The 27,331-nt window shown below is 33.7% G+C and overlaps 1 protein-coding gene and 1 pseudogene across 1 annotated transcript; one reads left to right on the top strand and one right to left on the bottom strand.

Annotated features, from left to right (window-relative positions):
• Positions 1-2,996: 2,996 nt before the first annotated feature.
• Positions 2,997-8,320, bottom strand: LOC115987884 (very-long-chain (3R)-3-hydroxyacyl-CoA dehydratase 2). The gene is made up of 9 exons (XM_031111498.1): positions 8,169-8,320; positions 7,938-8,023; positions 7,402-7,449; positions 7,219-7,307; positions 6,670-6,723; positions 4,867-4,934; positions 4,704-4,753; positions 4,474-4,571; positions 2,997-3,537 (listed from the first exon to the last, which is right to left on the bottom strand). The coding sequence occupies exons 1-9, from the start codon at positions 8,225-8,227 to the stop codon at positions 3,433-3,435; spliced, it is 657 nt and encodes a 218-aa protein (XP_030967358.1). The 5' UTR covers positions 8,228-8,320; the 3' UTR covers positions 2,997-3,432.
• A 15,323-nt stretch (positions 8,321-23,643) lies between these two features.
• On the top strand, positions 23,644-26,242 carry LOC115952828 (annotated as a pseudogene).
• Positions 26,243-27,331: the final 1,089 nt, after the last annotated feature.

Here is a 27,331-nt window from a genome sequence, read left to right as displayed (position 1 = left end):
AACATCAATCCTAAACAACAGATGGTAAAGCAAACCCAATATAAAAAAATAAAAAATAAAAAAAAAAAAAAACCAACGGATTGTAAATAGGTAAAGCAAACCCACGGATTCTCAAAAAAAAAAAAAAAAAAAACCAAAAGATTCTTCAAATGGTAAAGCTAAAGCAAAAACTAAAATCTCAAATCACTAAATCAAAAACCTAACCTAAAGACAAAAACCCCATCAGTCAACAGAGCAACACCGTTGTTGCGACACAACAGCCAATAGAGCACAACTCAAGCTCCAGTCCAAAGCACATCGCATCAGGCATCGCCACATCGGAGATCGGTCCGATCGGATCCCTGCTCGACATGCTGCCTAAGTCCCTGACGGCGCCGCCCTTCAGGCCTCCCTGCTCCCTCAAGGTATTTCATCTTTATTCTTTACGCTTCTCTCTCTTTTTCTCTCTTACACGATCGGGTTAATGGGTTTGGGGGTTTGCTCACTCACTTTTGACTTTGCTCCTTTTGCTGTGAAGTCTTTGTGAGACTCTATGTCTCTCTCTCTCTCTCTTTTTCTAAAGTCTGAAGACTGAAAAGTGAAAATGAATTAATGAAATGACTCTCTCTCTCTCTCATGTTTGAACTGTTATTGGTTAGCTTTACTTTAGTCTTCATAACTTTATTAATATTTGCCCCTACTGTTTTGGCTTTATTTGTTGGTGTTGGTGTTGGTGAGTTACTAAGTTTGTCTTTTAGGGTATCTTTGGTTGGGGTGAAAACAAGGAGGATGGAAAATAAGGAGAGAAAAATATGGTGGAAAATGACATTTTTCTACTGTTTGGTTAAGAGGGAGAGGGGGAGAGAAAAGTGATGGGGCCCACAAGGTTTCTCTCCCCCCTTCAAAATACAATTTCTCCAAATTGGAGAGAAAATTGGAGTGAAAAGTGGAAAAAATATTTAGACAAAACTACCCCCATCTCTAATTAACGTTTCTGGCTTTTTTTTTTTTTTTTTGGTAACATTGGCTTGCTCTTTCTTTTTTTTCTTTTTTTTTTTTTTTTTTGACTTTTCCTTTGTAACGTTGGCTTTTTGTTTTTGTTTTTTTTTTTTTTTTTTTTCTTTCTTTCTTTCTTTGGTTTTGTCAGGTGGTGGGTTCTTCTTCTTTTTCTTCTTTTTTTTTTTAATTTTAATTTTTTTTTTAAGAAAACACTTTTGGATGATTTCTTATGCTATTTTTATAAATGTCCACTTTCATCTATACACAATTTTTTAAAAGAGTATAATGTATTACTTTTTGTTTTATTTAAGAGGGACATGATGGTAAATTTATGCAAACCTTATTTTCAACCAAACCAAAAAGTTTTTCATCCCTCCACTTTTCCACCCTCTCAACTAAACACAAATAAGGAAAACTAAAAACTTTTTTAGCCTCCCACTTTTCCATCCTCTCATTTTTCCATCCTCCCAACCAAACGGACCCTTAGTATTATGGTTTGTGAATATCTGATTGGCTCTTGTGATTGGGGCCATGGGGCTTGTCTGTTGAGTGGGGGGTGGATGGGAGCATAGGGCCAGGTGGGATATTTGAGAATTGAGGGAAGTAAAGGAATCTAGAGCAGAGGCAGTAACTTACCATTAAAAGATAAAATTAAATTATGGGTTGTGTGTTAATAGTTAGTAAAGAAAAATAATGAAGCAACTAATAAACAATAATTAATAATTTAATTAACCAATACATTATTAAAGACAAACAAATTAAATTATGTTAGGCTAAACAAAAATTAATAATTTTATAATTAATGAAACAATAATATAACAAATTATAGTTTATAAAAGACAAACAAATTAATGAAACAACTAAACAACAATAATTAATAAGATTGCTTGATTGTGTATATTAAAAAAGATGTAACTTGTAACATTTATAATGAGACTATCATGCAACAATTTCAAAATATGAAAACTCGTAGAAAACAATTGTAAACTTTATGTATTTGTGTGTTTTTTGATTGTTGTTGTTGTCAATATACAAATTTTTCTTTTTATTAGATTGTATAATTTATGCTTGTTGAGGAACACCCTAAAAAAAATTTCTGGAACTGCCACTACATGAAAGGGAATGGAACTTAGTCACTTTCAAAGGAAGTGAATTAGACATTACTTTTGGATTGAACTTATTGTTGCTGAAACTGAAAACTGAAAACTAAAAACATTGTAGCAAAATAATTTTTAAATGTGTGAATAATACCGTGGAACCCATTTTTAATATTTTTTAGTAAGTAAACAGTGTCGTGAACAGTAATAAACAGTGCATAAACAGTAATTTTTGTCCCCTGCACAGTGAACCCATGTGAGGTTACTGTTCACGTGCAGGGGAAAAAAAAAAAAAAAAGGTGGAAAACGTGAAACGCAAAAACGCTGAACACAGACTCAATTCCCAAACGCTCACTACGATACACAGCACGGTGATTAGAATAAGGATTGTAAATACACATACATATCATATGACCAGAAAAGTGCAGGCATCATAATTTTCTGAGACTGAGTGAAGTATCACAAAAAGGATTGTTGCCTGCAGCAAAAAGAGACACGAAGGTGCAAACTCTAAACATGTGAATTGTGCAAAAGGGCTTGGCAAAAATGGGGAAAAGAAAAAAGGCTGTAGATGGAGGCAGTCTTGTTGAAAGGAAAGGCAGCAAAACACATAAAAAGAGTACCACTGGACATATACGTATACCAGTATTTAGTAAGAATAAGATGAAGAATGTATCATGTACCAGCTGCTTGGCATTCCCTTTCAAAAACACCTGCATATATATTTTTATACCTTATAACATGTATGATGAAGAGTGAAATTGCTCTAGATTGAGGTTTAACCCAGCTAGGGGAAAAAGGCGACAAATGGACTTCATCTTTTTAAGTTACAGAGGACCACTTACAAAACTGCGTGCTTTTTTTTTTTTTTTTTGGGGGGGGGGGGGGTTACCAGAAGGGCAAAGAGACCCGTTATCACAATTAATAGTAATAAATTTTTTTATTTCTAGAATAATCCAGCTACTAGACTATGGTTCTGCTCTGACTCCAGCTTGTGCAACAGTAACGTTAACAGTAATAACAGTAACAAGTTGCTGTTCTACACTCCATTACAATGAAACACAGTCTAACATGGCAGCATATGACTCTAGAATACATATCTTCCTAAAAATATAAAATTTCTAAAGTTTACACATAATTTCACTCCATATATCATCATGTAAACAATTGCAACATGGTAGAAGTAAGGGTAGTGAGCATCTAACTTTGGTCACATTGATGGATCATGGAACTGCATAAGTGTATCAAGAAAATAATTGGAAGAATATCGAAGAAGCCTATAGCCAAGGACTCAAAATTCCAGTAGCACCAGTAAGTGACAATTAACAAGCATCTGTATCTGAAAGAGGTCCAAACTTCACAATTTCTTCTTCTCATGGTGTTTTCCCAGTTTTGACCGCCGTTGCTTAAACATATGCAGGTAAAGCTTTAACCACAGAAAAGGGTAGCACAGAAGAAGAACCTGATACAGAAAATTCAAGTAAATGTTAACAACAAACTTGTAAAGATAAAGATTGAAAGAAGTTAAAAAATTGTTATACTATGGCAAGAAGAAAACCACCAGTCTCTATTTGCGATACAGCCTATATACTGCATCTGATTCATTTTTCATTTAATAAAGTGAACACCAGAACCATTTTTACCGAACACCACATGAAAGGGAAACAGGAAAAGGAGAAAATTAGAGAAAGAACCGAAAATGTCCACCAAACTACCTCATTGGATGACCAGGAATATTATGGTATATGTGACTATAAAGAACTGGCATCCATAGAGTGATCATTGTGGTGAAAAATTGGACATCCCACTATGGTTTTAAACTTCCAGACTTTTCTCCTAAGAAACTGCCATGTCCAAAAGATCATTCTTGTATACAAGTAACCCAAGTTTAGCATTAAATTTATAGGGACGGCAATGGAGCTGGTTTGAGACAGAGCAGTCCTAAAGTAAACATAACATAACACAGATTTGAACTTCCCACCCCGTTCTGGACAAAATAAAGGCCAAATATATTCAAATTTACCCAAGTTGGAGAAAGCAAGGTAGCTTAGCCCAACAATAGTTCTATTACACAATAATGTAACTCAAAGATACATAATTGGACTGCGCTTTAGATTGAAGTTCCCAAATCCCAACCTAAATTTTATTGCATAATTTCATACCCTGTACCTGCCGGAGCAGGCAGGTATGCCAAATAACCTAACAAGTTACCATCTTCATTTCAAGTCAAAAGGTTAAAATCTACATAATCAGATGTGCCTCCAGTTATGTTAATTTTATAAGCTATCCATAGTACAAACCTCAAAGGAATGGAAGAGTGCAAAGAAATAATGGACGCCTCAACTTTCTTAGAAACACTCGAGGTTTCCCAACAAAATCTTCTTAAATATCAACATACCATGAGCGAATTATAATAGCTGAATGGAAGCCCATTAAATAGATGTTCATGGAGATGCTTCTTCTTTATGAAGGGTAGTGCTTGGTACATAAGCCACACTACATGGCAATAACCAACAGTTAAACAAATTATACTGAAAAAAGAGTCAATAGTAAAATGAGAGACAGGGAATGGGGAGTGGATCAAAATAATATTGTTAAATATCAAAGTAATTAATGGTAGCTGCTTACTTTCACCAAGGGCCATTCCTATAGGATACAGCACAATGAATGCAGTGTACCTAGTGAAAAGCAAAAGTATAATTTTATTTAGAAAATTCAGCTTCTGCTTATATAGTGTATCACTAGTGGTGTGTGTATATACAAATTCTTAGGGAACAAAAAAGAGATTAACCTGAGGTAATTAATCCAATATGGACAACTTCCCATGCAGCTCAAAGCGTAATGTGAATACCTAATTACCTGCATCCAGGATCATCACCATGTCATATTTTATATATGCCATGAAATTTGGTAAGCAGGAGCAGGAACACACTGAGAAAAGTAGGACACAATACATCGAATTGGATGGATAACAAATCAATAACTTGTAATGCCCTATCAAAAAAAAAAAAAAAACTTGTAATGCAGAAGGAGAAAAGAACACCTCCCAAAAAAAAAAAGAGTGACTAGGTAGTAAGAGAGAAATCAATGATGAGAGATTTTGACCGTTTTTGCTTTCTATATTTCTCATTAACTTAACACACACACACACACACACAGAGGGAGACAATTTTAAAAAAATAAGTGAATGGCTATAAGATTATTAGTTTTAATTTCCTTTACTAAGGGTCCGTTTGGATACAGCTGAAAACTGAAAACTGAAAACTGAAAAACACTGTAGCAAAATAATTTTTAAATGTGTAAATAGTATCGTGGGTCCCATTTTTAATGAAAAAGTTGTTAAAAAGTGAAATTTGTGGGTTTGTGAACAGTACACAGGACCCACAGGTGGCTGAAAATCAGTTGAAAAGTCAAGCTTTTCGGCTAAAGAAAAAAAAAAAAAGGAATGCAGAAACGCAAACGCGTCTGGGAAGCGCAAAACGCGCTTCCCAAACGCACTCTAACTGTAATGGAAATGCTTATGCTGTCAGTACCCAAGTCTAGTTATTTTAAAGCATTCAGAAAAAAACTGTAGTCCAATGCTCATGGTTCCCAAAGGTAATGGCAGAAGCTTTTTTAGGAAAATACAGCCCTATACAGAAACAGTCTAGTAATAATTCTGTGATTTTTTTTCTCTCTTTTTTGCCATGGTTAACTGTTCTGTGAACAACTATGTGGCCTACAAAAGCAATCCCACAACAAATTCTCTCATAAAATTAAAGATAGAAATAAAAACATATTTTGGTCACCCCCAGCCAAGACAATTGAAACAAATTTGTATTATCTCACAAGACTAAATAATTTACTGGGGACTAACATCCCACACTCAAGCATGTATCTCAAATGATTGATGATAATACATGACATATGTTTGGTTGCAATGTAAACTTAAATAAGCTTTTTTATAAGGTAAGCAAATAAATTGTCAGCTTTTGAAGCCTAATTCCAACCCTTGAGAGTTCCATTTAAAAGAGGCAAGTAAAAACAATGTCTTTGGGACAACTCTTATGATCTCCTTACCTTGTATTACAGGTCCATTAATGCAATCAACTATAGTTTTTCAAATTACTAGAAATTTGATTCTCAAAAATAGAATTACTAGAAATTCAATAACTTTTACTTTATGTTTCTCTGCAAAAAGAATTTTTTTGGAAGCTCTCTGGAAAAAGATACAGAACAGATAAATTTGAATTAATCTAGTAATCATCAGCTAAATCAAGTATTAATAATATTTTTTGTAGCCAGTTAGTAGACAATGCACCTCTTGTCAGCAATCATTAACTAATTAAGTTTGGAATTGCAAATAACATTCTGGCATGATTTTTCACCAAGCATTTTACTATCATTTGTTTCAGCCAAACCCATGACCAAACAAAGGATTCGTTTAAAAAATTCATCTTAACACCTTGCCAGAATGTTCTTTCAAACTTCTTATCTTCCAATCAATGCAATGCAATACTGCCGGATCATGTTGGAAGGGTGTTTAAGTAACGTTTTACAGAAATTAAGTACCAAATCACAGGGACAGCCCAGAACCATATAAAATCCAACCTACCTCACTTAGACTCCAAGCAACAAAAGTTATGAAAATTGATGGCAACTCTTGCACCTGCAAAACAGGTTAGAACCAAAGATTGTGATCAGTTTAAGCATCACAAAAATACAGCATAACATATATGAACTCAAAATCTTTAACCCCCACACTGCACAAATGATAGGCCCTAAGAGACTTCCACATCATCTGTTTGCCCTTCCTTTCTTCGACCACTCTTTTATTAAGTAACAGCTTCACCTTGAAGCTTGTACATCACAAATAGGAATTGAATCCAAAAACTAAACATTAATATAGTTTAGGAGTGATGCTAGGGCTAATGCAAATTTTTCTACATAGGTCTTACAAATTGATATGTCAACTTTTAAACATAAAGCAACAAAGTAATTAAAGAACTTATTTATTATGTTGTTGATGTGACACTGACACCAATTACATTTATTGCCACATTAGCTTGCATGCCTCTGATTTATAAATTGGTATTAGTCTTAACATTTTCCATCATATAGAACTAAATTTAAACTAAGAGAATCCAAAAGAAATTTAGAGAACCTCATCGATTTGACGAACAACAGCCAACAGAAAATGAGTCCTTCCTCCCCATTGCATTAGAGGATTGACAACTCCACTTGGCACAAGACCTCAAATTCCAAAGAATTACACATCACATATATTATTATATATTCAATCATATTCACATCAGATGGGCATATACATAAAACCTTAGAAACCTACCAATGGCCCCATGTACAACTTCCAAGAATGCAGCTGTTTGCAGCAAACCTTCACTCCAAAAACAAAAACAGTGATAATAATAATAATAATAATATCAACAATGTTTAAATAATAGTTAAATAATTGAATTCATCGTTTCTTATCAGCTTAAACTTTCGTAGCAAAAAGTGATACTTTATCATTGTATCAAAGCATATGACCTAACTTCAAAACTTGTCACCACTCTACACCTATTTAACATACAAAAATATAATGTGCTGGCCCTACTTACTTAGGGGAGTTTGGACTCACACGTGAGAAAAAAAAAATTTAAAATAATGGTTAAATGATTGAATTCGCTATTTTCTTTCAGCCTAAGCTTCTTGGACAAGTAATATAATTAAATAGTTTGAAATTTAAAAAACATAAGATTGATAAAATTCTCTTCTTCTTTTTTTCTTTCCTAGTTTTCCTTCAAATTCAACAAGAATTAAGAAACCAAGCTGAGCTGAGGCCAAGAAAATAAAGAGCCCAATTAAGTTAAAGAAAAAACTGACAGATTAGTTCACCAGCAGAAGCGTAAGCTCCATTCACGGACTTGGTGGTTACAAAGCTGCTCAAAATTCTAGAGAGAGCAATTGCCCTGACATAAACAAAAATAATAATAATAATAAATATTAGAAATCAGTGTTATTGACAATGAATAATGCATGAATGAACTGGGAGAGATAGAGATAGAGAGAGAGATAGTACAATTTTTGGTAATTTTGGAAAGAAATAGTAATTACCAGCCGATGGCGTGGAGAGAATTGTAAGTGCAGAGATAAAGGTTGGACAGTGGAGACATTGCGAGCGTGGCCCTGGTTGCGCGGGTTATTTGGCTTCGCTCACTTCGGATTGGACATTAACTTAGCGGATGTGAAATGTCACATGTGTGAAGGATACATGTGATGTGGGAACGAAGTTACACTTAGAACAACCCACTTTAAAAGGCTAAAACCCCGTTTAAAGTTTAGGCCCATCGGATATTGAACGCTATATTATTTTCAGCCCAATGGAATTGTCACAACTTCTTGTAAGTTGTAACATGTTCTCTTTCATGACTTTCCATTTAAAAATTGGACATAATATAGGTTCAATATCTACTTAGATATATTACCTTAATAGCCTGTTTGGAAGTTTAAAAAAGGAAGGGGAGTAAAGTAGAGGAAGGAAAAGTAATTCAATTACTTAGTTTGGGAGTTTTTTAAGAGAGAATGGGGAGAAGTTTGGAGAAGTTTCAACCACCTCTAACTCTTCATTTTTAAATCCCCCAAATTGGAGAGATTTGGGGAGAGAGTAGAGTGGATAAATTATTTACTAGATAAATTTCCCAATTTATCCTTTCTAAATTAATAATAGACCAATGTTGCAAGTTCATTTTCAAATAGAGGTAAATTTGTCTATTTTAATCATTTTCTCTCCTCTCCATCCTAATTTTTAAAACATCCAAATAAGGGGAATGGCTAATTACTCCCTTCCCCCTTACTAATTTTAAAACATCCAAATAAGGTGGAGGGGAACTATTCCTCTCTACTCTCTTCCCAACTACTCTACTCCTCTCTACTCTACTCTCCTGCCTCTCTAAACCTCCAAACAGGCCATAAGTGTTGTTCCTAATATTCTCCTCTTAACATTCAGTCATGTGGCTACTTAATTAAAAAATAAACTTTCATCTCATGAGAAAAAATCCACATAGCAAAATCTTAAAAGGAGAACCATCTAAGTTTTGCTCTTAAAAATTTAAGCCTTAACTAAAAAAATAATAATAATAAAATAAATTCTAAAATGTAAATTGCGTCCTTTAAGTTTGAATAAAATTCAAACCTCTAACTTTACTTTCGTTCAATTAAGTCATCTAAGTTTCAAGTTTATTGAATCCAAGCTTTCCGTCTAATTCCATTAAAATTTTGCTGTTAATAAAATTTAAAAAATTACGTTTTTTGTTTTTATTAATTTTATAGATTTTTTTTCATGTGAGAAATTTTATTTTAATTTTTTCAAAAAACTATATTTTTAGTTTTTTTTTAAATGTATTTTTTTATTAGTTAATTGCATACTTAATAGCAATTTTTTAACGAAATTAAATGGAAGATCTAAATTGAATTAATATGAAATTTAAAAGACTCAATTAAACAAAAGTAAAGTGAAAGGACTTAAATGAATTTCAGCTAAACTTAGAATGTGTGATTTGAATTTTAGCCAGAATTAAACAAATAAATCGTTCCTTGGATGAACTTATTTTTATGGACAAAGTTGAGCATCAAACTAGTTTGGATCTCTCTTTTTCAATCCACTACATAACGATTTAAGATGGTGTGTATAACATTAAAGAGTCTCCTTCAAAAATAACATGTCTAAACCCATGGGAAAAAACACTAATAATGGCAAAAAGTCCTACTTTAGCTTCAGCCCAAAAACGGTCACCATGAACATCAACATCACTTCAAGCATATGTGATCTTACCCAAATGATATTGACTGAAAACATCAAGGTAGACATTGTTAGGCCTCACAGCAACATCGAAGTTGATAATGTGGCAACAATGTGGAGGACAGGTTAAAATTGGAGGTGAGGGGGAGAATGTAGTGAAGATGTGAGGCTTCCCATGCATGCATGTTGGTGAAATAAGAAAATTCTATTAATCTCACGAGCAAGCATTGGAGGGAGGGAAGGGGATGTAGTGGTGGCATGGAAGAGTGACTCTTGTGCTGTTGTGCAACTAGTGCCTATGGAGCCAAATTTGGTAGCATATATGAGCAGAAAGCAGAGTAAAAGAGCGGGTCTCCTAAAGGTAGAGATTTAGATTTTTACCAGGGTTGAGGATGAAGCTAGCCTATTATGCCAAGTTTGTAAGTCGAAGCCAATCTATATGGATTGGCCCTGGGGAGGATTGCCACACTGTTTGAGCCAGAAAACATTGGGTGAAAAGATGAAAACTTGTTTCCTCGTGTATGGTAGAGCAAGCAAGATTGGTCTATGGATTGTATTCGAGTTGCCAAAGTGGCTTTATTGATTTTTTTTTCCTTCTAGAGTGTGTTTCAATCCTTTATTGTTTTAGGACCAGAGGAGCTAAATCTCAGTGATTGGTCCTATGAGATTGTTGGAAAAATGGTTTATTATCGTCGTGGACACTTTTCCAAATCATTAAGGTGTGAACGAGAAATTGATTTCGTAAGTGTCGGCCCAAGTGGGTTGGGCTTATTTCAATGTTTGTCTATGTGTACTGTACTTAATTCCAAACCAATATGTCTGTTGGCTATTGCACTTTTCTGAACTAGTGCAAGTTTGTACTGAACTAGTGTGATTGTATAACAATATGTCTATTCACTATTACACCTTTTTCTGAACTAGTGTAATTGTATAACAATATGTCTATTCACTAGTGCACCTATTCTAAACTAGTGTTAGTGTGTCTATAAATAGGCATCTATTATTTCATTTAAGTTAGTTTTTTTTTTTTTTCCCATTCATTTTCATAAGTCTTCAAAGAGAGAGAGACACAGTTCTGTTCGTTGTGCATGGAGATTGTAGTGCTTCTTCTGCAAGTTGTTAATCGTTGTATCTTGGGAGGCAAACGTCTAAAAAACTCAAAGTATCACTAAATAAATAGTGTGAGGGGCAAAATCTGTTTTAAGGACATAGTGTCAAACACTAGCCTTGATCGGTTTTGTATCAACTATTTTGCATTCTTTTGGTCCATAAGTTTTACTTTATTTTCTCTTAAACATTAACACATAGATTTGTGCATATATTGATTATTGATCTTGTTCACAAAATCACAAAAGTAAATTATTTGTGCAATAATTCCAACAGAGGTAAGTAGATTTAACTGAGAATGCCTTTGTTATTGTCTATCCAACTTGCCTTGTCTAATTGTTGAGTCGGGAAGAGGTGGATATTTAAAATTTTCACAGCAATTTGGGGGTAAAAATGGAGATACCTCGGTTCCATTGGAAAGTTTCTGGATTGATGAAGTCAATTACAATGAGTATTTTGGGGTGGGAGGAATTGGGGTTAGTGTTGTTACGATGAGACTTTCAGGTAGGGATATAAGGGGTATCCCAAATCTTTGTGAATCGCCCATTGACCATCTTTGCACAAAGACTTAATTTTAGAAGCTCTTGTAAATAAAGGATTCCTTTGCAAAGCCATGAGCAGTTGGAGGGTTTTATGCTTGCATGAATAGTTTGAGATATTTTGATTTTAAAAGGGAGACCCAAGAGAATAATTTGTATCTACTAATCTGATTAGGCCAAGTCCTCCAAAACTAGCTAAGGTTTACAAATAGCGCTCCAAGATTTTAGGCACATGAGTTTTCTTTTTTCCTAGTTTGAGTTCCCCACCAAACGTCACATAGAATAGAATCTATTCTGTTTTACATGTAGTTTTAGGAAGTTGAAGTGAGGATAGATAGTGTAGGAAGGAATAGATACAGCCACATTAGCATATTGTTGTTCTGGATATTTGTGAGAGGACTTTTTGTCTTCCATCTAGCCACTCGAATTTGGGATTTTTTTTCAATCAGTTCATAAAAGGATATGAGGATTTTGCTATGTTAAGCTCTAATGGAAGGGCAAGCTGGTTGGTTTGAGGTTTGGCTTTTCTGAGGTTTATAAGGTGGTAAAGGTTGTTGCTGTAAATTTTGCTGATGTTCTTGCCAAAGATTACACCCAGCTTCGAGGTTTAAGATATCACAAAGGATAATGCTATAACACATGGCAATGTGGAAACCAGAGGTTAGTGGGCCATTGACCAATGTGGGTAACAAATGGGAAGTCTCTATCCGACTGGTATTTTAAGGGATAGGCCTAATGGACCACCTAGTTAATGGGTATATTGGGTATTACACAATGGCATTAAAGATCTTTCATTTAGGGAAAAGTTATTTCTTTTTAAGGAAAGAAATAAATGTTTGTACTCTGTAAGTAAAGTTAAGACATGAAGAGTAATGTTATATGCACAAATTATTTTAGAAGATTTTTACTAAAAAAATTACTATAGTTACAAATTATTTTACAATATTTTTACAAATTATTGATATAGTAAATTCTTACTGGTTTTCATCTAAGTTCACCACTAACATTATCTTTTTACTTACTAATAATCACTTACCACATCATTAGTTTATAAAAAAGTTTGAAAAATAGTTTATGTTTATAGTATTAATAAGGGTGACTACAGGTCGGTCCGGGTCGGGTTTGTGCCCAACCCGCAACTAACCCGACCAAGTTGGGTTAAAAATTTCTAGACCTGCCACCAACCAGTCAGAGAGTCGGGTCGGATCGAATGGTTTGTCACCGAAAAGTGGTCAAGTCTCGGTCAAGGTCAGATCTAGCCAAAACTCACCATACCTGGCTGAAAATTGCTCAAATCTGGCCGAAATCCAGCGAATCTAGCCGAAAACTAGTCTTTTATGGCAAGATCTAGGCAAATCTCGAAGAGATCTCGCTGGATCTCGACGAGATCTCGCTGGATCTAGCGAGATCTGACTGAGAAATTGTGTAGACAATGGAGATCGACGACCTTTTTGGTGATAGAATCAGTCAGGTCGATTGAAATCGGGTTCAGATGCAAGGACCCGCCAACCGACCCACCAGAATCGGGTTGGTTCCTCGAAAACCACCGTCAACCTGTCATTGGGCTCAAATCGGGTGGTTTCTGGATTGAATCGGTCGGAATCTCAGGTGGGTCGGGTACTCGATTTGTCTCGGACAGGCCTAAGTATTACTCTTTTACCAATTGTTGTTGTGACAAATTTTTATTGATTTTTATTTAGATTCATCATTAATATTACTTTTTCACTTACAAATAACTACTTACCACATCAATAGTTTGTAAAAAAAATTGTGAGTCATGCATTTTTCACGAAGGAAGGAGGGGAGTATCCTCTCTTTTATTCCAATTTTTGAATCCAAAAATGTTGCAATGTGCTTTAACCACAAGGGAGTCTGGATCCATGAATACTTGTCAATAAATGAAAAGCATTGGATGAGCCATTCGCGGTTTGTTAGTGGGAGACTTTCTAATATGCCCAAGTCTTTCTCAAAAAGTTTATTGGAAATGTGCACATTTCTTTTTTGACTGAAGAAGGTAGAATTGCATTAAATAAAGGCAAAATACAAAAGTACAAAAATGGGTCCTGAACCATACAGGCCTATATCTACCTGGGCTTATGGCCTGTTTAGATGTTAAAAAAAGGAGGAAGAGTAGAGTAGAAGGAGGAGAGTAATTCAATTACCTTGTTTGAAAGTTTTTTAAGGAAAGAGGGGAAGGGGTTTGGAAGGGTTTGGAGGGATTTCAACTACTTCTAATCCCTCATTTTTAATTCTCCAAATTGGATAGATTTTGGGGAAGAGTAGAGTAGATAAATTATTAACCAAATGAATTCCCAAATTTATCATTTCTAAATTAACAAAATTACAAACCAATTATATAAATAATTTATGTTTGTTTCCTGAGAAAATTTAACACTACAAATGACAAATCTTCCCAACAAATAGCAGCACAGCCTTGCGATTTTAGTGGGATAGTTGTAACAATCATCAAACGGCTAGCTAGTATACAGTAATTATCTAACGTATATAAGAACAAAGCAGCTGTTCAAGACACAAGGGAAGGTGAATTCCCCAAACTCTGTTACACTCTGTTTCCCGTATATAAGAGCAGAGCAGCTGTATTTTCCGTTTGCTTGTCTAGCCAATCTAAGCAACTCTTATCTTCTTCCCAAAAGCTGGGTTCTTGGACATTACATGGTTAGACGAAGGTCCAATAGAGAACACACGTGGATGATCTTGAGAGCTTTTAACCGATTGAGTATGTTTTCCATCTATGTATTCATCAGGAAGGGAATTCACTAGGAGCCATCTAAGAGTTCTTGATCGATCCAAGGTCCTGGTCCAAATTTTGAATCTTATTTTTCTTGCTGGAAGAGTTCCAATCAGCCATGGTAGATCTTCTGTAGATAGCATTGGTTGATTTGGTAAAAAGCAAATTCTACCTAGATGTTGGGGAATTCCTACCACAATATCAAAAAAAGATTATAATGTAGTTAATGGGTCAAAGATTTATTTCATTGAGCAACATGCCCATATTTTTTGAACAACAAACAAATAAGCGTATGGCTAAAGATAATAATTGAATTTAAAAAGTAGCCAATAACAATAGCTAAGGATATGACTGTTCAGAAAAATTTGCTAGACCCGCCAACCTGTCTAACCCAATCTATGTAGGTTCATTAAGTGAGGCAAGTTGGGTTGAGTGAGAAACTGTGGGAATTATTTGTTTCTCGAGAAAGTTGAGGAAATTGGATGAGGTTTTTGATTTTTTATTATAATTGTTTTTGAGGTAATAAAAATTATTTTATAATAGTTTATAGTAGTTTTATACTTTTATTAGTGGTATTTGATGGAATGAGAATGTTGATTAAATAATTATTTAATCTAACAAATTAATCATAGACTAATGTTACAAGTTCATTTTCAAATAAGGGTAAATTTGTCTATTTAAATCATTTTCTCTCCTCTTCCTCCTAATTTTTAAAACATCCAAATAAAAGGAATGGCTAATTACTCTCTTCTCCCTTACTAATTTTAAAAACATTCAAACAAGGTGGAGAATAACTATTCTTCTCTACTCTCCTCCCCACTACTCTCCTTCCCTCTACTCCCCTCTACTCTCTTTCCTCTTTAAACTTCCAAACAGGTCATTAAGAACAAAGATAAGCTAGTCACTATTAAAATATAAAGAGAATGGCTTGTGTAAAGTGAAGGGCCTACATCACTGGACATGTCAAGATTAGGACACATGTCCAAGAGTGGACACATGTCAGCCATCCAACGTGTCCAGTGATAACTTTCACTGGACACCCACACCCAAATATAAAATACTACAATCCTGACGAAATATAAATCCAAAAATGAAGGCATAGTCAAGAAAAGGCTACCAAAGCCAAAGTAACCATGTCCTCTGGTCAGCCATCAGGGTTTGGTATTCATGCAGGAGAGATTTTGCACTACATAGAATAGCTTCTGGGTGAGTTTGTATGTCCTCAAAGAATTGCTTATTACGTGCATTCCATATAGCCCACGTTATCATGCCCCCACTGCTCCACATTTCTTGATTTGGGCGAAGTGTTTGTTCATACCGTTACTTGTTAATTACCTTTCATTTTTCTTCTTTATGGTATAGTTTTCTTCGTGATTCTGGCTTGAGGTTTGAAATTATCGCGACATTTGACTTTTCATGTAACATCCCGTGATTGTACTTCCAAAACCTTCACCTTTTAAAAAGAAGTTAATTTCGGTTTTTAAAGAGACAAATTTCATCATAGAAAATATTAAAGGTCCTACAAAATTTATTATGAAAGGTTATGTAAATGGTGCTACATAAGTAATTTAATGATTAAATTGTCACCATAATTCTTAAATAAATTTTGTTTTGTGTTTAAAAGTAAACCTTTTATAAAGTTTTTACAATAAAAAAGATAGTACCCCTAAATCACTCATTTCACTATTTAAATGTTAAATGTCAAAGTTCTTTGCCTATCGTGAAAGATCTATATGCACAAGACACACACTGCGTGGATAATTATTTTTCCAAGTACAAAAAGAATATTGGCATATCCTGACTTATAGTAGAGATGAAAATGAAATAAAAATGACATTTTTGTCTCTATAAATTAGACGGCAAAACATGGATCATGCTTGCTGAGAAGCAATTTTGACCATCATATGGTGGAAGCATTCCTACTAAATAATGCATTAAGAGAAGCACTCCTGTATAAAATGACCAATTAGCAAATGAGTGATCCTCTTCTCTTGGTTTTATATTAGAGTTGTGGATGTGGAGATTTATTGATTCATACAAAATCGATTGTGTGAAACATCTTGTGTTTTTTTATTCGTTCTAGCAATTGTGGATGAGGTATCAATATTTGAAATCTTGTGAAACTTTATAGTACTACTTTGGATTTCAAAAGAACATACCTAAAAAATGGTGCTGACTGTTGAGGCTCTTTTGATTTAATAAATCAATTTAACATTCATTCGTAAGGAGAGTTTTATTGGGTTTTTTTTTTTATTACAAAAAAATCTAAGAGTTTTACTGGATTTAACAGAAATACTTCATATTATTGCTAATTAATAGTTAAGAATCAGTAATATTATTTAGTTCTTGTTATAAGTATCCGTTTGGATACTGATAATAACATTGAGCATCTGTGTTTTGGCTTCTTTTATTTTATGAGAAAGTGCACTATTGGTCCCATGCAGGTAGAGAAGAGTGTTTTGTTGCTTTTCCAATGGGTCTCGTACACTGTTCACGGGATCCACAAGTACTTTATTTATAAAAATAAAAAAAATAAAAAAAAAACTTTAAAATTGGAACCCACAGTACTATTCACACATTTAAAAATTATTTTATTACAGTGTTTTTAGTTTTTAATTTTCAGCAATAAGCGGTATCTAAACAGACCTTAAGAAGACTTTGATTTCGAATTTCTCTACTCCCCCACTTATTGTAAGTAAGAAAAAAAAAATTAACAATTGAGCATCACAAGATTCACAACCCCATCAAAATAAATAAAATAATAATGAAAAAAAAAAAACCACACCCTTGATCTCAATAAAACTCAAAAGTTGGACCACAACACTACTTCATTCTTCTGCTTCAGCGGTCCCGGGGCGTAATAGTTACAATCATGTCTTCTGCACTCACTTTTTGATTAGGTGGTTGCATTAGCATAATTCCAAAAAATAAAAAAATAAAAGAAAGAGGTAAAAGAAAAGAAAGTAGTTGCATTAGCTTTGTGGTCCGTACCCATATATTGCAAATGCCTCTGAGAAAATACATTGTCAATTTACTCACCAACAACCATGCCACATTGCCACTAATCTTATGTTGGAACCTATGCTTTCTGATTGGAGGCACTTTCTCGAGTAACTTTCAAACAGGACAATCAACCATGTCTTCTGTGAAGCAGATCAGTGTGCTGGTGCATTGGTAAAGTTGGGCACTTCACAAGTTGTTAACTATATTTTGTACACCTACCTACCTTCTGCGGTAGTTAATTTGCTAGCCTTTGACTTTGATAAGGCTTAGCTCTATTGTAATAGAACTTATTTTGTTTAATACAATTTTCCTTTTTGGGTTCCAGTTAATTCAATTGATAAAATTTTTTGTGATTAAATAAGAGATTCGGGGTTCAATTTCGCCTACTCCAAAAACTGAATGGTGTTTGGGTTTGATGATAAAAAATTATCATCTGAGGTTCAATTCCTGCCTACACCAAAAACCGAATGGTGTTTTGGTCTAATAATAAAAAACTATAATCAGAATCAGAACTATTATTAGAAGCAGACGCATCAGAAGAGGCAATTGCTCCAATGTTAACATCCTTTTAACCAAATAACATATTAAACTCTTCCAAACATACAAAAATAAATTAGTAGTTTTAGCCACATGGATATAAAAACTGTACCGAAAATCAATATAGAGGAATATTGGTATTTACTTTTTAATACAACATGTTAAACTTTTTTCTTTACCATTTACATCTATTAATAAGTTCAAATCACCGTAAACATATTCTAGTGTTCTAAGGTGGACAAATCAACCAATTGGGTTCATTGTCTCCCCCCATCCAAAAACAAATCCATTGATTTAGGGTGCGTTTGTTTCGGCAGTAAAAAGTTTCCGGAAAATATTTTACACTACTGGGCGTATTTGGGTTGTCCTAGAAAATTCAGTCAAACGGAAAATGATTTTCGTTGACTATAAATCAAGCCCCAAAACCCTATAAAATATTTTACACTTGTATTTTACCTTCAATTGATTTCCACCCCAGGAAAATAGAAGAGAGAAAGAAATAGCAAGAGCTCCGATTGCACATCCAAGCACTGGCGAGAGCTCCGATCACATATCCAAGCACCGGCGAGTCGCACCCCAGCACCGACGAGTCACACTCCAACACCGGCAAGATCATCGCACCCCAGCACTGCCTAGATCGTCACCACCCAAGACCAATCCACCCAAAACCAATCTCATTCTCGACCCAAAGCTCATTGGCGTCGCCATTCTCACCATCGTTCTTGACCGCCATCGTTCTCGACCGCTGATCTATCTCTCTTTCCCTCAATCGCCGAATTTGATGAATTTTTTTTGTTGGGTTTTGTTTCTTTTGTGTTTATCTATTGAAAAACGATATTATATATTTGTTTGGAAGCTGAGAAAATGTGAGCAACAAGTAAAAAATGTGTTTTCTATAGTATTTTCAACATTACAACCAAACATCAGAAAATATTTTTCAAAGCATTTTTTGAAATACAACCAAACACTTGAAAATATTTTCATTTCCCAAAAATATTTTCACCTAAAAATATTTTACACTCGGAAAATATTTTACTCTAAAACAAACGCAGCCTTAATCGATTTCTAACAATTTCCTAAAATAACCATTTTTCCTTGATCTAATCGGGGTTTTTTTTTTTTTTTTTTTTTTTTTCTGTTTTATGGCATATCCGGGGTAATAGAATTACTAAACAAATAATCTAATCAATTTTTGACAATTTTCTAACAAAATCCATTGAATTTATCGGTTTTACTATGTTTATTACATGTGTAGTGTAATGGAAACACCAAATAGAAAATACGATCAATTTTAATATACATTTTCTAGCAACTAGAGTTACGAGTTCAATTATCAACTTTAGAAGTGGAGATATTAGAAGTTGATAACTTTGTCAATTTAATCAATTAAGTTTTGAAAATGATTTATTATTCCCTTTATCTTGCACAACTTAAATTGGGTTCACATAATTGTTTTAATTGGTAATTAATTCATAAATTTGTTGCATAATGAACTTTATTTTGTAGTTCATCAGCTACATTGAACAACCAATAAAATTATTGGTTGCATAATGAACTTTATTTCCCATAACTTGACCGTTTGAAGAAAAATATTTGAATTCTTAATAACTCTTTTGAAAACACCAATACGGTATTAATTAGTTTAGCTACAAACTCTTAGCCCCCTCACATAACTTAAAATAAGTCTAAGATCCTTTCTCCTCTTCACAAAATCCAAAAATAAATGTCTTTGATTTACTGGACTAGCAGCATATTATAACTAGCTTGAAGTTTAAAGCATTTATAAATTTGGGGGGGAGAGAGAGAGAGAGAGAGAGAGAGAGAGAGACCACGGCCACTGCAGGAGTTAGAAATTTCAAGCGCATGAAAGGTTTTCAAAATATAATAAAATCATCATTGAGATGTGACAACCAAAAAAAAAAACCTTTTAGTGCCGCTAAAAACGGAATCATGTTGCTGGAGACGACGTCGTTTTGAATTCCATTCCAATTCTACACATTAAATTGGATCACTTTTTATTTCCCCTGCATTTTCTTCCACTCTCTAGAGTCTTTAGAGCATTCACATCCGGAAATTTTATCCCATCCTATTTTTCCATCTCAAAAAGTCACTTTATCAATTATACAATACAGTTTTACAATACTCTCAGCATCCCAACTTTTATTTTACAATACAACATGTAAGGACGCGATTCGTGACGGACCGTAACAGTGTCGGGTTCGCACGTGAAAAGGCCCCTAACAATATCATTTGTAGAGCGTGGGTTTGAAAGGCTAGGCCTTGTTCGATAGGCGGTGGGTTTTTCGCGGTGTTCGTATGAACTTAAGCTTTCCTACACCCCTGGAGTCTTTCTCCTGGAGGTGGGCTGGGAGGCTCTGGTTTCTGGCCATTTTTCCCAACCCCCCTTTTAGGTTACTTCTTTTTCCTTTTATATTCGCCTGCGTTCATTGTCCTTCGTCCACGTATAGGGTCAATCTTTCCAAAATTGATACTTGTCCCATCAGCCTATCCCCCAAAGTCGTTGGGGATGGTTGTAAAAGCCAAAGAATGCGGCTCTGTCGGGTTCAGAACATTAAATGGCAATAACAGCAGCTTTCCCTGGATATTTTAGATCTTTCTTCCATGTTCCAGTCCTATACCGTTTTTACCCTTCCCTTTGGAGGTACTGTGGGTCTGCCGAGGACTGAACTACCCTCGGCGGTACCTAAAGGCTATTTCGTTGAACTTGGGCCATAATCCTCCTCGGCCTGGGCCTTTGGACTCTCCCTGGGTAGAGGGGCCTGGCCCATAAATCATTTGCGCCCCACACAACATATTAAAATAATATTACTACACAATAAAATAATATATCTCAAAATCATATCTATTCTATCCCATCTCTCTCCTCTCTCTAATTTTTAGCTCTCTTCCATCTGCAACTTCCACCGGAGCCTTCATTTCCAGTGAGGTGGTGAAATAGTCCGAAACCATAATCTTATTCAGCCTCTCTCTCAATGTCGAATCTACAACAACACACAAAGAGACAAAATCACACACACCAATTATTCAAAATTGATTCAAAACAAAGAGATTGTCGGCTAAACCATGAATTGGAGAAGAATCAAAAGATAATTTTTTTCTTAAGACCATTGAATAGGTTCAAGAAAAAAACACATCAATCAAACAAAATCCAACAATAACCCATCAACTCAAACACCCAAAATTTCATAGATCAACCAAAAACGTAGCAATCAATAAAACCCACAAACAAAAAATCCTAAATTTCACAACAAAATCCTAGATCATAAATAACCCAAAAAAAAAAAAAAAAAAAAAAAAAAACAGAACAAACCTTCTCATAGATGTGGCGCTCAGTCTCGCACTTCCATGGGAGGTACAACTCAGCTTGCCTGCACTTGTTGAGAGGAAACCACGCCGGAAAAAGCTTAAATACGCCGCCGATCAGACCACACCGACCTAGACCCAAAAATACCTAGAAAACGGACCCAAAAAACTCAAAAATCGCCACCATACCACACCGATCTCAACTTCCCCAGTCTCACCTCCACACCAAACCCACGACCCACGCCAGAATAGCCCACCATGAGAGAGAGATATGATGAGAGAGAGAGGCCATTGTGGAGAGAGAAAGGAGATGAGAAACAGAGAAGAGACACCACGATGAGAGAGAGAGTCAAATATGTGAATAAAAAAATATTATTTGTTTACCAATTGTTGCTACAGTGCAATTCTACTTTTAGAATTGCACTGTAGCAGTATTGCAAAAAAATTTTGCAATACTTGCTTTTTACAAGTCCGGATGTGGGGGTTTTTTGGGTCTTTATGCTAAATTTTGCCTACAAATGGCATATGGCATTCCCAATGTGAATGCTCTTACGATCCGTTTGTTTCCCAAGAAAATACTAGGAAAAATTGAAATCAAAACTCGGAAATCTCGTAGCAACAGCTTGGACTGGACTTGAGATCAAATCTATAAGATCTCTATTCCTCTTCTCTTTCCTTTCTATTTTACACTCCGATTCCTTTTGTGCGTGTGCGCACGAAAATATGTAACACCATTTGATGAATTCAAGTTTGAATCGCTTCGTGTTTGTGAGGCTATGGTTCTTTTACTAGAAAATTTTCTCTAAGGTAAATATATTAACCCTGATTAATTTTATTTTTGCTCTAATTCATACATGTTTATACTATGTACCATCACTTCCATGTTATATTATTTGAAATTTACTCTTCTGTGTTGTTTTTTATTTTTATTTTATATTGCTCCTATAGGAATTGAAGCTTCAATGTTTACAAAGAAACACACACACACATGTGTGTGTATATATATAGATAGATTTTTTTTTTTTTTTATTGTTACAGTATTATTATTATTATTATTATTTTATATTAGTATATCTGTTACAAAGCCTATTGTAACACATACTATGTAAGAACATGGTTGTAATGGTTTTGAATTTTGGCTGTCTATATTTGATTGAATTATATTCAGCAAAAGAAAAAAAAATGGGGGAGATTTGATTGAATATAAACTCAAATTAAGTTTCTATGCTTAATTTGTTACTATGAAAAGATACTGGCATCATAAGAAATCTTTTTTTTTTTCCCACTTAAATGAGTGATTTATCCTCCAAATACTTTTAGATTGACTGAGAAATATGATATTGAATGTATAGGTGATGAGTATGTCATTGTTCAGTAGCTAATTGAAGAAAAATGAGTATTTTGAGTGAGCATGATAAAGAGTTTACAATATTAGCATTCTATTTTATCCATCTAATATTCGCTTTATTAGTGTATGTTAAATTAGGCCATTAAATATAATGGTACTAATAAAAAAACACATGTGGGTAGAGTGTCTTTTTTTTCTAAATCACAAGTAGATAAAATATTTTTTATAAATGCAAGTGGTAAAAAAAAATCATTTTTTCTCGAAGCATGAGATCTACATGTATAAGTTTTGATGTTAAATTCTAACATATAGTTACGCAATACAAGTGTTTGTTTGGATACCCACAGTTTCCTGTTGCTTATTTGCATAGTGTTTATCAAAAGATATAATTTTTTGTAACTTTTATGTTAAATGTATGACAAGAAGCTAAAAGTTAGATTATTTACAAAAATGCTGAGACAAAAAGCACAAAGCTTTGCCTTTTGCCTTTACCCAAAAGGGACTCAAAACTCAATTGGGTAAAGTTGGAGGCACTATCTTGCACATCAATTGTATGTAACCAATGTTTCATAACATGGAATCTGCAAGTGTGTGGTCCCCATTAGTTGTAAGACACCAGTTGCTTGCAACCAATGCATAAGATAGTTCTCTTTAAAGTTGAGAATTTTTTAAAGGAGAATGTTAACAAGCACCAAAGGGTGCTTGTTAAGGTCCTCCTTCTTAGGTCCCACATAAATAAATAAATTGAGTAAATTAGAGAAAAAGCATGACATGACATGTAAGGAAAATTTGGACAGATTTGCCCTCTTAATATGGGACACAGCTGGCACTGCTAAGAGCTCTTTTTTCTTTGGACAAAATTGCCCTCTTAACACATTTCCCTCCCTTTCACTTTTTATTTTCCACCAAATCTTATTTTACCAATATTTTACCATCCACTTTCTTTCACTTTACCAATATTTTACCATCCACTTTCTTTCACTTTACCAATATCAAACTAAATTTCTTCTCCTTTACCAATATCAAAGAGAAGAAGAGATGAAGAAATGTCAATAAAAGATTGAGGAATAATTAAACAATGTACCACTATTGTATTTTATTTGATTCATAGTGATTTTTAAAAAATAGGTTAAAATTAATATGTTGTTAATTTTTATTTTTGATACATGTATATTGTAGCACTAATGGATAACAATGTAGATGCAAGTGAGGCTCATCAATTTGTTCCAATGGATTGTTTTGACTTAAATGAATTATCTCAAGAAGATATTATTATTTTCATTTTATTTGTAATATATAATTCATATATTACATAATATGATGTTGATTGTTTTTTAAATTTTTGTTTTAATATAGCACAAGTTGATGATGATTTGATTGCAAGTGGGGTTCATGGAAGTGTTTCAAAGAATTGTGTTGAATTAAATGAGCTTCCAAATGATGGAATAATTTATTGGAATGAATGTCCAATAGATAAAATGGGAGTTATTGAAGAACATGAAGATATAAATTCAATAGAAAATGAGTTTGAGCCTTTTGTTGGTCAATGTTTTCCTAGTGAAGAAGAAGCTTTCATTTTCTATAAAAATTATGCAAATTGATATGGTTTTACAATTCGAAAAGGTCGTACTGAGGAAAAAAAAAATAGTAAGATGTGATTTCTTTTGTCATCGACAAGGTAAACAACCACTAAAAATAGTGGATCCATCTAAGGAGCAAAGAAATAGGAAGTCTTTAAAATGTGGATGTAATGCTCATTTAAGTATCATTTTGCGAAAGTCATTTAATATTTTTCCTCGAAAATGGCATGTCAATAAGTTTGTTGTAGACCACAATCATGATTTGTTCTCCTATTCAGAAGTGCGATTTCTTCCAGCCAATCGAGTTATCACTATAAATGATGAAAAATGAATTTTCTTATTGAAAGAAGCTGGACTTTCAATTAGAGAGGTAATGCGTGTTATGGAACTTGAGAGGCATTTGAAACATGGACAACTTCCATTTTTTCAAAAGGATATTCATAATCTTTATGTGAAAATGAGAAGGAAGAATGCAAAGAATGATGCCATGGATCTTCTACAATTTTGCAAAGTTGCTAAAGAAGAGAACTCTAGATTCCAATATGCATTTACAACTGATGAAGAAAATAGATTGGAACATATTTTTTGGTCACCTACTCATTGTTTTGATTGGTACCAAAAATATGGAGATGTGGTTGTTTTTTATACTACTTATAAGGTGAATGCTTATGATATGCCTTTTGATATTTTTGTTGGTGTCAATAATCATGGAAAAACAATTCTCTTTGATTGTGCACTTCTTCGAAATGAAACAATAAGTGTCTTTCGATGGCTAATGAAGGTACATTCTTTGTCTTATAAATTTGTACAATTATTTTTTAAATTTTATTTGATTAACTAGTAGAATAATTACGTATATCCTTTGAAATATTTTCATGCTTTAGTAAATTTGTATTTGATTAGCAGACTTTTGCATGCTTAATGAGGAATCAACCCAAGGCAATTTTGACAGACCAAGATTCATGGATTACAAAGGCAATATCAAAAGAATTCACTACTACAAAGCATGCCTTTTGTATATGGCATATTACCGCTAAATTTAGCGGTTGGTTTACATCAATTCTTCATAATCAATATTTAAATTGGTGCATGGACTTCTATATGTTATACAAGTTAGAGTCATGTGAAGATTTTGACAATCAGTGGCTTCAAGTTATGACAAAATATGACATGCTTTCTAACAAACATGTAATTGGTTTATATCAAATCAAGCACTTTTAAGTACCATGTTACCTTCGTGGGCATTTTTTTGTGGAATGACAACAACCGGAAGATCAGAAAGTATAAATGCATTTATTAAACGATTTGTTAGTTCTCACACAAACTTGATCCAACTCATCAAACAAGTAAGTCATTATTTACCATTGATTTCTTTTGTTGTATAATTTTTTTTTTTTTTTGGTTAATATTTCTAGTCTTCATGTGTCATACAAAAGTTTTTAATTTATTTTACTATTTGTAATTTTAGGTTGATCTTGCCATTGAAGATATTGAGCAAACACAATCACATGATACAATGTTGGAGACATATAGAGGTTCTTCTTTAAGATCATTGTCACCATTAGAAGACCAAGCACATAGTGTTTTGATGCCCTATGCTTTCAAGATTTTTCAAGAGGAATTTGGGAGAGCAACACAATATTCGATGCTTCAAGAAAATGGTATTGAATTTGTGCTACAATATTATAAAGATGAAACTAGTCAAAGGCACAAAGTATTATGGGATGGTAAGATGACATATTGTAATTGCAAGAATTTTGAATTTTGGGGTATACTTTGTCGTCATGTACTTAGTGTATTCCTTCATAAAGATTATTACCAAATTCCATCCTTGTATTTACCACCATGTTGGTGTCGTGAAGCATCATTAAGTGAAAAGGAATTACTAGTGGTGGATGATGAAAATTTAGTGGATAAGGAAAATATGGTTGATGCTAATGTTAATGATATGATTGATGGAGATTGCTTCATTAATTGTCCTCCGCTCTTAAAGACAAAAGGTCGTCCGAAGCAAAAACGAATGAAAGGTGAAAGAGAATTAGGAAAGAAAAAGAAGTCTTGTGGCCTTTGCAAGCATGTTGGCCATAACATCTCAACATGCCTGGGAAAAGATAACTGTACTTCCTCAAATGGTGCCCGAAAAAGAAAAAAATGTACTTCAAGTGAAATCGGATTGAATCCAATATTTTCTTTGAAATGTTAGGCATAAACTCTTGAGCTTGTAAAAGAAAAAAATTATGACAATATTGTGTTTGTTAATTTTGACAATATTATGTCATTGGACAATATTAATTTTGACAATATAATGTCTTTATTACACTACCCAATAACTTATTACTAAATTCATATTTTGAAAATCCAACCATTGGATTACATGTTTTATATGGTCTTAACATGCATGCAAATTTTCATGCCAATCGGATGTAATTTACCATTTGATCTATAAACTCATCTTTTATGCATTATTTTAAACCACTAAAACTTGAATCTAGACAATTGATTGGTGACATGACTATTAATTTTTGATCACCTTAAAATTTTGTAAGCATGAAAAATATACGAAAACAATGTAATCTAACAGTAGATTTGACAAAATTCACATCGAATTAAAAAGTATAGGGTTGGGTTCGAGTTACACCTAACGTAACTCTGAAAAATGTTACACTACCCATTAACTTATTACTAAATCTATATTTTGAAAATCCAACCGTTAGATTACATGTTCTATATGGTCTTAACATGCATGCCAATTTTCATGCTAATCGGATGTAATTTACTATTTGATCTATAAACTCATTTTTTATGCATTATTTTAAATCACTAATACTTGAATCTAGACAATTAATTGATGACATGACTATTAATCTTTGATCACTTTGAAATTTTGTAAGCATGAAAAATATACAAAGACAATGTAATTTAACGGTAGATTTGACAAAATTCACATCAAATTAAGAAATATAGGGTTGAATTCGAGTTACACTTGACGTAACTCTGAAAAATGTTACACTACCCAATAACTTATTACTAAATTTATATTTTGAAATCCAACCATTGGATTACATGTTCTATATGGTCTTAACATGCATGCCAATTTTCATGCTAATCGGATGTAATTTACTGTTTGATGTATAAACTCATCTTTTATGCATTATTTTAAACCACTAAAACTTGAATCTACACAATTGATTGATGACATGACTATTAATCTTTGATCACCTTGAAATTTGGTAAGCATGAAAAATATATGAAGACAATGTAATCTAACAGTAGATTTGACAAAATTCACATC

Source organism: Quercus lobata, chromosome 1, assembly GCF_001633185.2.
Source record: "Quercus lobata isolate SW786 chromosome 1, ValleyOak3.0 Primary Assembly, whole genome shotgun sequence".
Taxonomy (NCBI): domain Eukaryota; kingdom Viridiplantae; phylum Streptophyta; class Magnoliopsida; order Fagales; family Fagaceae; genus Quercus; species Quercus lobata.
The sequence above is the reverse complement of the archived record's forward strand: the minus strand, read 5'-3'. Positions and strand labels throughout refer to the sequence as shown.

Coding starts and splice junctions, on each gene's coding strand:
- LOC115987884 (XM_031111498.1), bottom strand. CDS start 8,227: ATGTCTCCACTGTCCAACCTTTATCTCTGCACTTACAATTCTCTCCAC. Junction 7,450..7,937: donor TTCTGCTGGTGAACTAATCT/GTCAGTTTTTTC, acceptor TTTGGAGTGAAG/GTTTGCTGCAAACAGCTGCA. Junction 3,538..4,473: donor GCTATTATAATTCGCTCATG/GTATGTTGATAT, acceptor TTTCTGTATCAG/GTTCTTCTTCTGTGCTACCC.